This window comes from Scheffersomyces coipomensis (assembly GCF_036884675.1).
Source record: "Scheffersomyces coipomensis strain NRRL Y-17651 chromosome Unknown DFJ63scaffold_1, whole genome shotgun sequence".
NCBI lineage: Eukaryota > Fungi > Ascomycota > Pichiomycetes > Serinales > Debaryomycetaceae > Scheffersomyces > Scheffersomyces coipomensis.
Window position 1 is genome coordinate 2,636,860 of NW_027042892.1, and position 14,924 is coordinate 2,651,783.

Genomic DNA, 14,924 nt, shown 5'->3' on the forward strand with positions numbered 1-14,924 from the left:
TGGCCAATTTTTACTGAGACTCGTTAGGGGAGGGAGGAGTATAAATTCTCCCTAAATCATAAGCACAATTACATTTTCACATTTACCGATGGATGGATGGTTAAGATTTGATTAACCCCACTTTTTCTTATTTTGACATATGAGATTGCAACCATTTTATTTCTTTTTATTTAATAAATCTGCTATATCTTCTAATTAGTTTCTATTTCTAGGTATTTAAAGTGTATGGTGGTTGGCTTGTCGTTGTTGCGTTAAGCTACATGAACAACAACTCTTTACTGCGTAGACATTTTCTATTATCAGTCAAATACTATCATCAACTATTATAATGGTTAACCAAATTACTCTTATTTCCTCAAGCAACCCAACCTATTATGAAAATCATTACATCACCAAAAGACACATATACCTTTATAGCAATACCACATTCTAATCAATAAATAGCATGTTAATCATTATCTGTTCTCTGTCTCACCTAAAAAAATTACCTAACTGAGAAATAATTACTGATTAAAAATTTTAGCCTAATTAGGTAAATCTAAAATGAGCGCTTATCCCACAAATGCTTTTTAAATTCACCTATTCATCATTTATGTAATCACCCATATTTCTATTATAGTCTATAACTAACCTGTGATCGTTAATGATTCCAAATTAAGAACTAAACTTCAATCATATGAATTCAACTTACTCAGTCACATGATTATCAGTTCATTCATTTTTCATGGTTGCAAATTACTATGCCATTTTCAATTTACCCTACATTTACTATTACTAATTTCTCAACTTCATAATGATAAGATCTTGCATTCCTAGGAATATATATATATACAAAAAAGAAACAAAGTCATCTTAGAAATCATCACCACGAGTAACAACTTCTTTCTTATGAGGATGTAATAATATAGTATGTTCAAATTGAGCAGTATAACTTCCTCTTTTATCCACAATAGGAGGATATTCTTCCACTATTCCAGCTCTAACCAATTGATTCAACGCAAATAAATATTTCTCTTCACCTGTTCTTTCTAAATATCTTCTACACCATGGTAAAGTACCGAAATTTTCATTAATTCTCCCTAATAATTCTTTAGCACTTTTAGATGGGGGATTGATATTTTCAGTACCTTGATTACGAGCATAATGAGAACATTCCCCTTCAGGTAAAACATATCCATTACCAGTTGATCCAAACGTTTCAATAGCAAAAGTTTCTCCTTCTTCCATCTTAGTCATATCTCCATTTGGAACAATAGGAACAGTCTTACCCGAATGAATTATAAAATCTCCAATATTATGACCATTTAAATTCCTAATACATTTAATAGGATATGTCTTTCCATCTAATTCCATTTCATAAGATTCCATAGTTTCTTGAATAGCTTCTCCAATATCATTCAATCTAACATCAATACCAGCTTCTTTAATCCCAGTATTAGTAGCTGCTTTAACAGCTGCTAATATACTATCATATCTCCCAGTATCATTGAATGACATAGTGAATGCTGAATCACAAATACGACCATTGACATGAACTCCAATATCAACTTTCATTAAATCATCCTTGGCTAAGGTTAATTTATCTCCTGTATTTGGAGTATAATGAGCTGCAACATGATTTAATGATAATCCAGTTGGGAATCCAACACCAGCTTTTAAAGTATGATCGGCCCCAGCATAAGTACGAACGGAATCTTCAATTAAATTAGCAATTTCAATCATTGACATCCCCGGTTTAATTGATGATTGAGCTTTATTCCTTACTCTTCTATGAATCTCAGCTCCCTTTCTGAAATCTTCCCATTTATTATTTTGTTGTCTATCTAAATATCGTAATTCTTCCAGAGTAGTTCTATAACTATTAATATCAAGAGGATATTCTTGCCATTCACCTTCAGGGAAAACACCTTCAGGATACAGGGAATCAATAGTAGTCAACTTCTTCTTCTTCTTACTCTTCTTTTTCTTCTTCTTTTTCTTTTCACCAGTTTCAGTAGGTTTATCTTCATCATCGTCATCATCTTCATCTTCATCCTCCACAATTGGTTTTGGAATCACTTCGGGAGTTGACGGAGTTGCACCTGTGATAGTCAAATCATTGACCTTCGCCTCAAGGGGTTTATCTACCGATTCAGGCATTGTTTGAAGTTCAATATTCACTAACTGTATAATATGAATCTATAACTCTTTCGTATAATATGAGAAGACGTCATTGATTTTTCGCTCATTAAAAAAAATTAGATCAAAACTTTTTTTCACACACACTTTTATTAGGCGCTACCACAAATAGCATACAGTATTTATTGAATTTTTCATGAGTTTTGAAAGTCTATTAAAATTGGGTTATGTATTAGATACATGATAACATTATAAACTTGAGAACATTAACTTTTTGAAAACAAGATTCATGAGAGAAACAAAAAGGTTTAGAATAAAAAGGATAAACAATGAAAAATGAAATCATGAAGAATTGGATATATAAACAAAATAAAACAAAAAATATGCAGTAATACAAAAACAGTGAAAAAGAACATAAAAGTCAACTTTACCTTCTTTAACCATTAAAAAAAAACTAAAACACCACCAACCCCCTGGGGAAAAACGTAACCATATACATGAAGAAATGAGGAAAACTAACTGACAGATCTAATCCTTATTAGATCCATCAGAATGTAATCCATTACTTATGGGGGCAGAACTAGTAGCAGAAGAAGGACTTGCAGCATTATTATTAAACAACACTTTATTAAAATTCAATAATTTCCCATCTACTCTTGATCTCCCATCCACCAAAATATGCGGCGTTGAACCCGATAAAAGATTATTAAAATCAGGTGTTTTTAAAAGATTCTTAGTTAAATTTGAACCGGATGGTACTCCTCCAGCACTTACTGCTCCAAGATTGGCTGATCCTGGTGATGGAGTGAAGAAATTGACGTAATCACTCATATTGAATCCATTGGGAGTTAAGGTTAATCCCAGAGATGGTAAACCATTATTATTGGCCGAAACAGTATTGAAAAGATTCATGGATGGAGTTAATCTATTCTGAGGGGTTTTAGCATTGGCTAAAGTGTTACCTAATTCATTATGATGTCTCTTTGGAGTTGCTGGTGGAGGTGGGACGATGAATGAAGCATTATTAATGGTTGTTGTTGTTGTTGTTTGTCTGATATTATTACCAGTTACAGCTAATAAGTTTGCAGAAGAAGGTACTGATGATGAAGGGGATGAGGTTGGTGCAGTACCACCATTTTGTAATTGAGTATGTTGTTGTAATAAAGCTGATGTTCGAGGAGTATTAGCGGAATAAAATGGTTTAGCAGGTGATGGAGATGTAGCCAAATACATTAAAAGATCAGCTCCTTCATCGTCATTGTAATTACCATTGCCACCTGTTCCTGGTCTTGATTGCTTAGGGGTTTGTAATAATATGTTGGTAGAATTACTCGTATTCAATTCTGTTTTGGATAATGTTGGAGTGGTTTGCAGTGGATGTGATGATGATTGATGATTTTGTTGACGAGATTTTGAATCTTCATTTGAAGTTAAATCAAGAGAAGGTTTCAATACGGCGGGATAAGGTCTTGATTGATTTGAAGGAGTATTAGGCCTTGATATTTCTTCTAAAATCATTTGGGGAGATGATTTATTAGAATGAGAATGTTTTCTTCGTTTAGTAGGAGAATCTTCCTCATTATTGGTTACGGTATGAGACGAGACATTTTTTAAAGGAGATGAAGATAAATAAATAGCAGCAGGAGTTCTTATATGAGTAGGTGATTTTCCATTTGGAGAATATAAGTTATTAGGGGATGAAGATAAGAATCCAGTGGTAGTACTATTATTAATAGGAGAAGATGCTAATTGTTTTCTTAATATATAAGTTTTTAAAGGACTTGATTTTGGTAAATTATGAGATAGGATATGATTTGAATTGGATGAAGATGTATTAGATGAAGTAGATGAATCTCTTGGATCACTAGGGGATAATGATTTCTTAGCAGTTATAGAAGCTCTTGATAATTTCTTTTTTAATTCCAATGCAATTTTTTCTAATTCTTCCTTTTTTAAAGGCGTCTTTGGTTTGGTAGGTTTACCCATGGTTGAAGTATTAAGAGACATGGTTTCTTCTTTCATTGATGATGCGGGAGATGATGAAGATGTTAAAGTATTGTTTTCACCTAAAGTTTTCATTAGGAATAAGGGAGGATAAGGGGGTAGCCAGTGTCTATAAAATAATAAAAGCTATAACCTTATTGAATGAAACTATCTCTATGAATAACAAGATATGGAATGAACCGCTGGTAGAATAGACTTGGTCAAATTAACAAAGTGATATGTAGGAATGAATGATAATAAACTATGAGGCAAAAGAAAGATCTGTAGCAGTTACTTGTTGCTTCTTCTTCTTCTTCTTCTTCTTCCTTCCTTAACTTGTCCTTCTTCTTTCACTTGCAAGTAATTAATCCCAACTGAGAAAAAGATTTTTTTTTTTTTTTATTTTAATTACACGCGTTTTTTTTTTTAATAGTTAAGCTGCTCCTTCTTCATACTCTTTGTACCATTATAGTAATTTATCCTAATTAGGAAGGCTAATTATATAGTATATAGAAAGTTATTAAATGATGTAGTTATAGTATATGACTTCAACTAGTTGAGTTTACATTTTATAACTACTATCAATGACATTACTTACTATCTATATCATTAAATATGATGTATGTATATAATTAAACCAACTCGCGTATCTCTGTGTCAAAGTATTAAATTACATACAATTAGCTTATGACGTGATTCTTTGGTGATTAATAGTTTACATAGTCACTATATGGTATATTTAGTAATAACACCTCATAAACGTTATAATCTTACCATTCAATTACGTATGAATTATACTATATATCATAAATAAATTGGTCTGTTCCATCATTACTACTTCCATCAACGCCTTGAAAATAAACAATAAAAAAATTTCTTTTTAAAATACTATCGATATGGTAGCACCCTTTATTCCTGTATATAACTCAAAGGGAGAGAGGAAAATTCCGTTTAATTAAGACAGCGGAAGTTACCGTTATCAAATCAGTAAAAGTGAAATATTTCAATATCATCTATCTATCTATCAATTGATTGCAAATAATTAAATTTTTCACTTTTGATTATAAATAAGTTGATATATAAGTAGCTCCCAATTGACTATTGGTGAAATTTATTACTTCATTTCTTTAATTGATAGTAACTAACTTATCTTATCATGTACTTTATTATTATTACTTTATTAATAGGGTATATCATTTATCAAGCTATAACTAATGCTTTACCTCATCATTTCCTCGTTCCATCTCAACATTGGAAAGATAAAATTATAAAAGTCATTAATCATGATAAACCGATCTATCTTCAAGTTGGATCGAAACGTTCAAGTTTTAGAAGAAGATTAATCTTAGCTAGTATTCAACCATCATTTTATACAAACTTTATTAATAATAAAATCAAAATTCAACCTCAAGATTGTCAAAATATCAATAATGAATTCATAAATGAAATGACAAAACGAGATATTAATGATCCCAATCGAAAAATCATCTATGGATTTTTCCATCCTTATGCAAATAATGGTGGTGGAGGTGAAAGAGTATTATGGGAAGCTGTGAAGGCAACCTTATTAGCTGATGATAAAAATATCGCCGTGATCTATACTACCAATACTGATGTTGAACCATTACAAATCTTACAAAATGTATCCAACAAGTTTGATATCAAAAACTTGGATTCAAGTCGAGTATTATTCATTTATTTAAGAAGATTCAATAATCTTATCGATGGGAATTATTGGAAACATTTCACTCTAGTAGGTCAATTAATCGGATCCATGTTATTATCGTTAGAAGCCATGCAAGAATTATCCCCTGATGTATGGATTGATACTATTGGATTACCAGGAAGTTATTGGCCAGTAAGTCTTATTCTTAAAATCCCTATCTTGGCCTATGTTCATTATCCTATCATCCAACCTGAAATGTTTAATAAATTGAAATTTAAATCATTGAAATTATCTGAATTAACTCAATTCTCTCCATCCAAACCAAGAGATTATATCGAATTGTTTAAATTGGTATATTGGAGTTTATTATATTTCTTTTATTCATTCTTAGGGTCAAGAGTTGATATAACATTAGCCAATGGGACATGGACATTCAATCATTTAGAATCAATCTGGGCTTTCAATCGTGCATTTGGAAATCAATTGGAAATCTTATATCCTCCATGTGGAACAGAAGATTTAAACACCACTGAAATATCTACTAGAGTCAATAAACTATTATATGTGGCTCAATTCAGACCTGAAAAACGTCATGGTTTAATCTTAACAGAATATCATCAATTCTTAACTAAGAACTTCCCTAATTCTCCTAAAAGTGAATCTATCCCCACTATAGTATTTCTTGGATCATGTCGTACACCAGATGATACAGCCGTATTAGAATCCTTAAAACACCAAGTTGAAACATTAAATTTGGACGAGTATGTTGAATTCATAGTGGATCAACCTTATAAAGAAGTAATCCATTGGCTATCAATAAGTAAATTCGGTTTAAATGCGATGTGGAATGAACATTTTGGAATTGGGGTGGTGGAATATTTAGCAAGAGGAGTGATACCGATTGTTCATGCTTCGGCGGGTCCATATTTAGATATCGTCACTGGATGGAATAAAGAATCTCAAGATGATTCATGGTATAATGATACAGGATTCTTCTTTAAGAGTTATGATGATGTTGATTTTGATCCTTCTATTCAAGATAAAGAAAGTTCAGATTATTTATCATTTGAAGTAGGTACCTCTCCAGAATCATCAGTGGTTAAATTCCCCACTTTGGAAACTGTCTTAACCGAATTATTCATCACTAACCCTGATCTCGTCAATGACACTAAATTATCCACCATGAGAGAAAATGGTTCGAAATTAGTATTGCAAAAGTTCTCCAATAAGGAATTTGATGCTCAATGGATTGAATATTTATCAAGCTTAGAATCTTTAGAAAAGAAATTCAGAGAAGAAAGACGAGATAAAGTTGGTATGGTCTATTAGTCGTAATCTTGTACATAATCCTCCTTAATATATAATCATCATCATCTAAACCCTATTGTAGAATATAGAATATAATTAGAGGTTATACTACTTTATTTAAAAGTATGGTCGTGCACCTTGTCCCATTTTCTCACTATGATTTTTCGAACAACAACAAAAGTTTTTGATCTCACCGCTCTAATTCAGTTGTCAACCGTGTCAACAAGTTTCCAAATAATTGAAAGACGAATTGGACTCTTATAATCCATTACATCATCAATTTGGCCATATAGAGTAACTAACAATCATGAAGTTGGACATTGTCAAACAATTCTCCACTCGTTCGGATCGTGTGAAGGGCATTGATTTCCATCCTTCTGAACCTTGGATCTTGACTACGTTATATAATGGTAAGATTGAAATTTGGTCATATTTAACCAATACATTAGTTAAATCGATTCAAGTGACTGAATTACCCGTTAGAACTGGGAAATTCATTGCTCGTAAGAATTGGATTGTGGTTGGGGCTGATGATTTCCAAATTAGAGTTTATAATTATAATACTGGTGAAAAAGTCACTCAATATGAAGCTCATCCTGATTATATTAGAAGTATTGCTGTTCATCCTACTAAACCTTATATTTTAACATCTTCAGATGATTATACTATCAAATTATGGAATTGGGAAAATAATTGGAAAGTTGAACAAGTATTTGAAGGTCATCAACATTATGTTATGAGTGTTAATTTTAATCCAAAAGATCCAAATACTTTTGCATCTGGTTGTTTAGATACAACCGTTAAGATTTGGTCATTAGGTTCTTCAGTTCCAAATTTCACTTTACCAACCCATGAAGCAAAAGGAGTCAATTATGTTGATTATTATCCTCAAGCTGATAAGCCTTATTTGATTAGTAGTTCGGATGATCAAACTATTAAAATTTGGGATTATCAAACTAAAGCATGTGTAGCTACTTTAGAAGGTCATTTATCAAATGTTTCATTTGCTTCTTTCCATCCAGAATTACCTTTAATAATATCTGGTTCTGAAGATGGTACTATCAGATTTTGGAATTCAAATACTTTTAAATTAGAAAAATCAATTAATTATGGTTTAGAAAGAGTATGGTGTCTTAGTTTATTAAATAAATCAAATTTAATTGCTTGTGGTTTTGATTCCGGTTTCGTTATTGTTAAATTAGGTAATGAAGAACCATTATTCTCAATGGATTCAAATAATAAACTTTTATATTCTAAAAATTCGGAAGTTTTCCAATCAATCATTAAACCAACTTCAGCTGAAGGGTTGAAAGATGGTGAACAATTATCCTTACAACAAAGAGAATTAGGTTCCATTGAAATTTTCCCTCAATCTTTAACTCATTCTCCAAATGGTAGATATGCTGCTGTTTGTGGTGATGGAGAATATATTATTTATACTGCTTTAGCATGGAGATCAAAAACTTATGGTAAAGCATTAGATTTCGCTTGGAATACTTCTGATTTATCAAATAATTCATCCTATGCCGTTAGAGAATCACAATTATCCGTCAAAATCTTCAAAAATTTCCAAGAATATTTAACCATTGATCTTATTTATCAAGCTGAAAAGATCTTTGATGGTGCTTTATTAGGGGTTAAACTGGAAGGTTGTATTACATTCTACGATTGGGAACATGGTGTCTTAGTTAGAAGAGTTGATTTAGATGATGATATACAAGATGTTGTTTGGTCTGATAATGGTGAATTATTAGCTATTGTTACATCAAGTGGTGAAGCCACTGCTGGCTCAAAAAAGAGTGATGAAACTTATCTTTTAAGTTATAATCAAGAATTATTCGATGAAGCTTATGAAAAAGGTGAAATCGATGCCGAAGAAGGAGCTGAATCTACTTTTGATGTCTTATATACTTTACCAACTTCTGAATCTATATTATCAGGTAAATTTATTGGTGATGTTTTCGTATATACTACTGCTACTACCAATAGATTAAATTATTTCGTTGGGGGTGAAGTTATTAATTTGGGACATTTTGATCATAAATATTATCTCATTGGTTATAAAGCTCAAGAAGGTAAATTATATTTAATTGATAAATCATTTAATGTTATTTCATGGTATGTTAATTCTGAAGTATTGGAATTACAAACCTTAGTTATGAGAGGTGATCTTGAACAATTTGCATCTAAAACCGTTCAAGATGAAGAAACTGGTGAAGATATTCCAGATTTAGCCAGTATTACTATTGAAAATATTTCTGAAGATTATTCTAAATCAATTAAAAGTTTTAGTAAAACTGAATTAAATCAATTATCAAGATTTTTTGAAAAACTAGGATATTTAGCTTTATCATTTGCTTTATCACAAGATTTTGATTCTAAATTTCAAATATCTCTTGCAACTGGTAATTTACCTCAAGCTTATGAATTACTTTCAACCAGTGAAAAGAATAATCTTTCATCATCATTAGGTAATTCATCCAAATGGAAAAAACTTGGTGATTTAGCTTTATCATCATGGAATATTAAACTTGCTCAAGATTGTTTCTGGTTAGCCAATGATTATTCTTCATTGTTATTATTATTATCATCATCCAATAATCAAAAGGAACTTGAAAAATTAGCTATACAGTGTGAGGCTGGTGGTAAATATAATTTAGCTTTTCAAGCTTGGTGGTTAACTGGTAATAAAGATAAATGTTTAGATTTATTAGTTACAAGTGAAAGATATACTGAAGGTGCCTTCTTTGGAGCTAATTATTCAGTTGATGATGGTAAAGTGAAAGAAACTGTTGAATTATGGAAGAATAAATTAAACGCTGATAAAAAGAAATCAGTCAGTGATAGATTAATAGAAGATTTCTCAAATTTAAAGATTGATACCAATGGTAGTGTACCATTGATTGATCTTGAATCCAAACAAGAAGAATTACCTGAAGAAGAAGAAGAAGAAGAAGAAGAAGTGCAAGTTAATGGAGGTGACGAAGAACAAGAAGAAGAAAAAGAAGAGGAGCCAGAAGTAGAGGATGCCGAAGAAGAAGAAGAAAATAGTAAAGATGAGTAGGCGGGCATTTACTGTATTAATTTTTAACTATTAACCAAAATATTTCAGTTTAGCTTTTTATTTCATTTTAAATACTTATTTTTAACATTTCATATTATTTTAACCATTTAAATAAAATCATTATTACGAATTAAATTGCTACATGTGTAGAATACTATCATTATTAATTACATTAATCTCTATTTACATGTACTCTAAATTAAAATATGTTATCAACATCATAATCATCATCTTTCTTTTTATTCTGACATATAAAGAACACTTCACGAACCTCAGTATCATCAACAACTTCATCATCAGGATGCCATGCCACCACATCATTAAACACTTTTTCAAGTTTATCTTGATAAAGTTTAAGTTCCCCATCATAAGCGTAAATTGGATTTAATCTGACCACAAAAGTAGCTCCAGGCTTTAATGCATTACATGCTAACATTAATGCAGCATCAGCTAAATCAATCGATGCTTTGAATGGATCAGTGATAGGACGATTTAAAGGTGAATTAGCATTAAATCTTAAATATGGACGTGTATAAGTTTGACTATAGAATCCTGATTGTTGAAGGTATGGTTTTGATAAATCTGATAATACTAAATCAGTTCTATAATCGACATTTTTTAATATTTTATTAATAATTTCTCGTTGATTATGTAAATTTTGACCTTTAACTAATGATTCTAATCGTTCAACTTCATGTTCTAATAAAGTTTCATTCAATTCTTTATAAAAATACGAATTTTGAAAATCCTGATCTTCACTATTCTTAATATATTTAATTGCATTCATTGATATATTTCTTAATTCAATTTCTTTAAAATGATTTAAAATTTGTTTATGAGCCATTTTAGAGAATATATTCCCCTGAATGGTGGATATACCGGGTGGAGGAGTTCCAAATAAGATATCAAAGCCTAAAATATGACATTTCTGTTGAAATTTATCTTCTTCAAGATGATGAATTTGTCGGAGTCTAAATTTACAATATTGAGTCCAATTTCCAGGCATATAACCTACATCGATGACTTTTTTGATATCTTTATGAAATATTTTAAACTGATGATCTAATTTAACTAATTTCGATTGAGTTTTTTCATTTAATTGATCTATCTTTTGTTGTCTTGATAATTTCTTATTATATTTAAGTGTCGGTATAACATCATTATTACCATAAGAAACCCCTCTAGCTGGTCTTCGAGAAGAAATTGAAACACTTCTAAGGAAGGTGAGAGTTGTAGTAGGCCATTTTAAAAGTAGTAGTCGATGATTAATCATGATATTGACCTGATATAAATGTATAATCTCCAATTATTATCTATATTAAATTGATACACGTCTAATTGCAACCCAACCCCATATCTGTATACAAAATTAATCCACGCGAATATAAATGTCGCAATAGGGTGATGTGCGACATATTCCCATTTTCAGACATTCTAGGGCTTCATCCCTCACCACTTCAAATCACACGTGATGCGATTTCCAGTTTCGCACTCCTAATTTTTATATAGTTAACAAATTTTTCTTACCAAAGGTCTGCTCAGACGTCTCAGACAGACAAATAAAAAATGTGAAAATTTAAAATTTAAATATCTTGATACTTGTTACTCTTTATCCTCGTCGAATCAGTTAAATTTACCAAGTACCTTTGGGAGACGATCATATCTAGCAGCAATGTCTAAAATCACTCACTCTCACGTCCGTGAAAACGTTAAGAAATTAATTGAATTCTCCACCGAAACTAAGAAGAGAAACTTCTTAGAAACCGTTGAATTACAAGTTGGTTTAAAGAATTACGATCCTCAAAGAGATAAGCGTTTCTCTGGTTCTTTGAAATTACCTCAAGTTCCAAGACCAAACATGACCATCTGTATTTTTGGTGATGCTTTTGATGTCGATAGAGCTAAGTCAGTTGGTGTTGAAGCCATGTCTGTTGATGATTTAAAGAAATTAAACAAGAATAAAAAATTAATTAAAAAATTAGCTAAGAAATATAATGCTTTCATTGCTTCTGAAGTTTTAATTAAACAAATTCCAAGATTATTAGGTCCAACTTTATCTAAAGCTGGTAAGTTCCCAACTCCAGTTTCTCATAATGATGATTTATATGGTAAAGTTCAAGATGTTAAATCTACCATCAAGTTCCAATTAAAGAAAGTTTTATGTTTAGCTGTCGCCGTTGGTAACATTGAAATGGAAGAAGATGTCTTAGTTAACCAAATCTTAATGTCTGCTAACTTTTTAGTTTCTTTATTAAAGAAAAACTGGCAAAATGTTGGATCCTTATACATTAAATCTACTATGGGTCCAAAATTCCAACTTTATTAAGCTATTTATTTAGTTTATTATTTTCATTAATAATTTGCATACATAATAGTTTATAAAATATAATTTAAATAGCTTTCTTATAATACATTGAAGTTCTTTTAATTTAAAAAATAATAATTCATTAAATTTGTAAATAAAATATGCTGTTTGCTTTTCATTAAAATGCTAAAATAATAAAGTATATACTATAAGATGTTTTTTGTTTCATTAATAACCTACAACTCTAATCTTCTTTTCTTGTTTCTTATTCTTCTTATTATGTTTCTTATTACCATCTTCACTGGCCTTTTTATGGAATGGAGTATTGAATTTCCCTTCTACATTATTCATTTTAAAAAATTCACGATCTAAATCATCACCGGCACTTTCTAAAGCTGCTTGTTTACCACCATAAAACAAAGTCTTAGCTCCTCCTATAGTTCCATCGGCATTCTCTTTCTTGGATGAGTTTTCCCCAATATGCATGGAGAAATTCAATTTGGATAAATCATTAGCAAGATCAAATTCATCTATTGGAATTGATTTATCATGTAAAGCTTGTAAGATTTGCTTTTGTCTGGATTCAGGTAAACTATGTAATCCATAGATATCTTGATTAAAATCTCTATTTTCTTGTAAATCAGCTAAATCCCATGATTCTCCGTCAATATAAATTGGAGGAGGAGTTACAAATAATAATTTCCCATTCACATAATCTTTCAAGATATATCTTGCAGCACGAGGTTCATCAGCCGAACCAAAACCTTGAGTCATATACCCTCTTGCTCTAGCATAGGCATTTAATAATTCTCTAGCAGTTGGATACATCCCATTACCACCATCTTCAATTTTTTGAATTGGAATATGGATACCATAAATGGCTTCTAAATAATATTTAGGAATTCTTTGACATACTAATGATACAGGTGGGATATGTTCTCTTAATTGATCGATTGGTAATACACCATTACATACTAAATCACCATTAGTATATGCGAAAGTTGGGAATACTAAACCAGGACAATCACATAACACAACTTCTTGAGATAAATTAATAGTTTGGAAATGTTTGGTTTTACCGGGAGTAGCTGAAACTGAAACTTTTTTAGATCCAACTAAAGCATTAATAGTGGATGATTTACCCACATTTGGATAACCTACTAACCCAATTTGTAATCTTCTATCTGGATATTCTGGATCAATATCAAAATGTGGTGCTTCTGTTAAGAATAATTGTTCTAATTCTTCGATCTTTAATATTCTGATTGATTCTTTAGTTACTTCATCAAGTTCTTCTTCATCGTCTTCTTCATCGTCATCTTCTTCTTCATCTTCATATTGTATACCATTTTCTAATTCTTCCTTTTCTCTTTCTAATAATTCATTAGCTTTAGCAGCAGAGAAAAATACATAATTAATCTTTTTAACTCTGAAATAAGCAGCCCAAGCCAATCTTTGTTGTTTATTTAAAAGATCAGCTTTATTAACCAATAAAAGATTCCTTTTAGCATGATTTTCATCGGGATTACTTAATCCATCGACATAATGTTCTAAATCTACTGATCTGAAAAATAATGGATTTCTAGCATCAACAATTTGAACAATCAAATCACATCTTTCCACCACTCTCCATAATTGTCTCCAAACTTCTAAATTTCTTTCAAAGGGAGTTAATAATAAATCATTATTCTCTTCCAAGGATGCTAATTCTCTTCTCCATTCTAAAAAGGCTAAATTTTCTTGTCTTTCAATTTGAAATTTAGTTTGATCTTTAGACCATTTGGGTCTTCTTGGAATAGTTAATTTATTTTCAAATAATTGATGTTTCTTTCTCATTTCAATCATTTCTTCCGACGTTAATAACCCATTTTGATTCACAATAGATGTATTCCCAACTTTAATAATTTTAACTTGTTGAGCTTTATCAGCTGTAAAATCAGTATCAGCCAATTGAGCGGTATTTAAAAACTCATCTAAGGAATTCTCTTGAGTCACTGATCTTAATTTAACCCATCCTGCTTCCTTTTTATCAGTTGTGAATCTCATTTCACCATCAGGTAAAAATTCAACATTATTCTCTAATCTTCTTTGATTTGCAATCGTCCTCCCTAATCCAATTAAATTCTTATTCTTATGATGGACAGCCTTAGGACCTTTTGGTGCTTTCCATTTCTTCTGGTCAGGATGAAGAGCTCCCTTATTGGTATTTTCACTCATGGTTGTTGTAAGTATATGTAATATATGTAAATGGTAAGTTGAATCTGTTTAAAGTTATAGTGATATTACTAACATAAAAAAAAATATCAAATCGATGCCTCTAAGCAAAAAAAAAAATATTGCAAAAAATGGGTCACGTGAGTGAATTGGTGGAGATTTGTTAAGCAGAAGATAGCAGTATATGAATGGATAGTTATGATCAATTAGATGATAGAGAGGTAGTTGGGATAGTTACAGCTATCGATTACATCAATTAGAAATAT

The 14,924-nt window shown here is 30.8% G+C and overlaps 7 protein-coding genes across 7 annotated transcripts; 3 read left to right on the plus strand and 4 right to left on the minus strand. All coding sequences in view use genetic code 12, as the record gives it.

Annotated features, from left to right (window-relative positions):
- Nucleotides 1–852: 852 nt before the first annotated feature.
- DFJ63DRAFT_333431 (methionine aminopeptidase) lies at nt 853–2,139 on the minus strand (the record flags this gene model as incomplete). Its single annotated transcript, XM_064907856.1, has 1 exon — nt 853–2,139. The coding sequence occupies one exon, from the start codon at nt 2,137–2,139 to the stop codon at nt 853–855; it is 1,287 nt and encodes a 428-aa protein (XP_064765327.1).
- Nucleotides 2,140–2,315: 176 nt separating this feature from the next.
- On the minus strand, nt 2,316–4,477 carry DFJ63DRAFT_317197 (uncharacterized protein). Its single transcript, XM_064906787.1, has one exon. The coding sequence runs from the start codon at nt 4,195–4,197 to the stop codon at nt 2,647–2,649; it is 1,551 nt and encodes a 516-aa protein (XP_064765328.1). The 5' UTR covers nt 4,198–4,477; the 3' UTR covers nt 2,316–2,646.
- A 637-nt stretch (nt 4,478–5,114) lies between these two features.
- On the plus strand, nt 5,115–7,154 carry ALG11 (alpha-1,2-mannosyltransferase). Its single transcript, XM_064906788.1, has one exon. It carries the CDS (start codon nt 5,258–5,260, stop codon nt 7,094–7,096), a length of 1,839 nt encoding a protein of 612 aa, XP_064765329.1. The 5' UTR covers nt 5,115–5,257; the 3' UTR covers nt 7,097–7,154.
- SEC27 (coatomer subunit beta') lies at nt 7,152–10,239 on the plus strand. The gene has a single exon (XM_064908866.1). The coding sequence runs from the start codon at nt 7,383–7,385 to the stop codon at nt 10,137–10,139; it is 2,757 nt and encodes a 918-aa protein (XP_064765330.1). The 5' UTR covers nt 7,152–7,382; the 3' UTR covers nt 10,140–10,239.
- On the minus strand, nt 10,015–11,754 carry DFJ63DRAFT_317200 (uncharacterized protein). The gene has a single exon (XM_064906789.1). The coding sequence runs from the start codon at nt 11,410–11,412 to the stop codon at nt 10,339–10,341; it is 1,074 nt and encodes a 357-aa protein (XP_064765331.1). The 5' UTR covers nt 11,413–11,754; the 3' UTR covers nt 10,015–10,338.
- Nucleotides 11,755–12,576, plus strand: RPL10A (60S ribosomal protein uL1). The gene has a single exon (XM_064906790.1). It carries the CDS (start codon nt 11,812–11,814, stop codon nt 12,463–12,465), a length of 654 nt encoding a protein of 217 aa, XP_064765332.1. The 5' UTR covers nt 11,755–11,811; the 3' UTR covers nt 12,466–12,576.
- On the minus strand, nt 12,558–14,922 carry DFJ63DRAFT_302525 (putative GTPase). Its single transcript, XM_064905462.1, has one exon. The coding sequence runs from the start codon at nt 14,659–14,661 to the stop codon at nt 12,673–12,675; it is 1,989 nt and encodes a 662-aa protein (XP_064765333.1). The 5' UTR covers nt 14,662–14,922; the 3' UTR covers nt 12,558–12,672.
- Between the last annotated feature and the right edge of the window lie 2 nt (nt 14,923–14,924).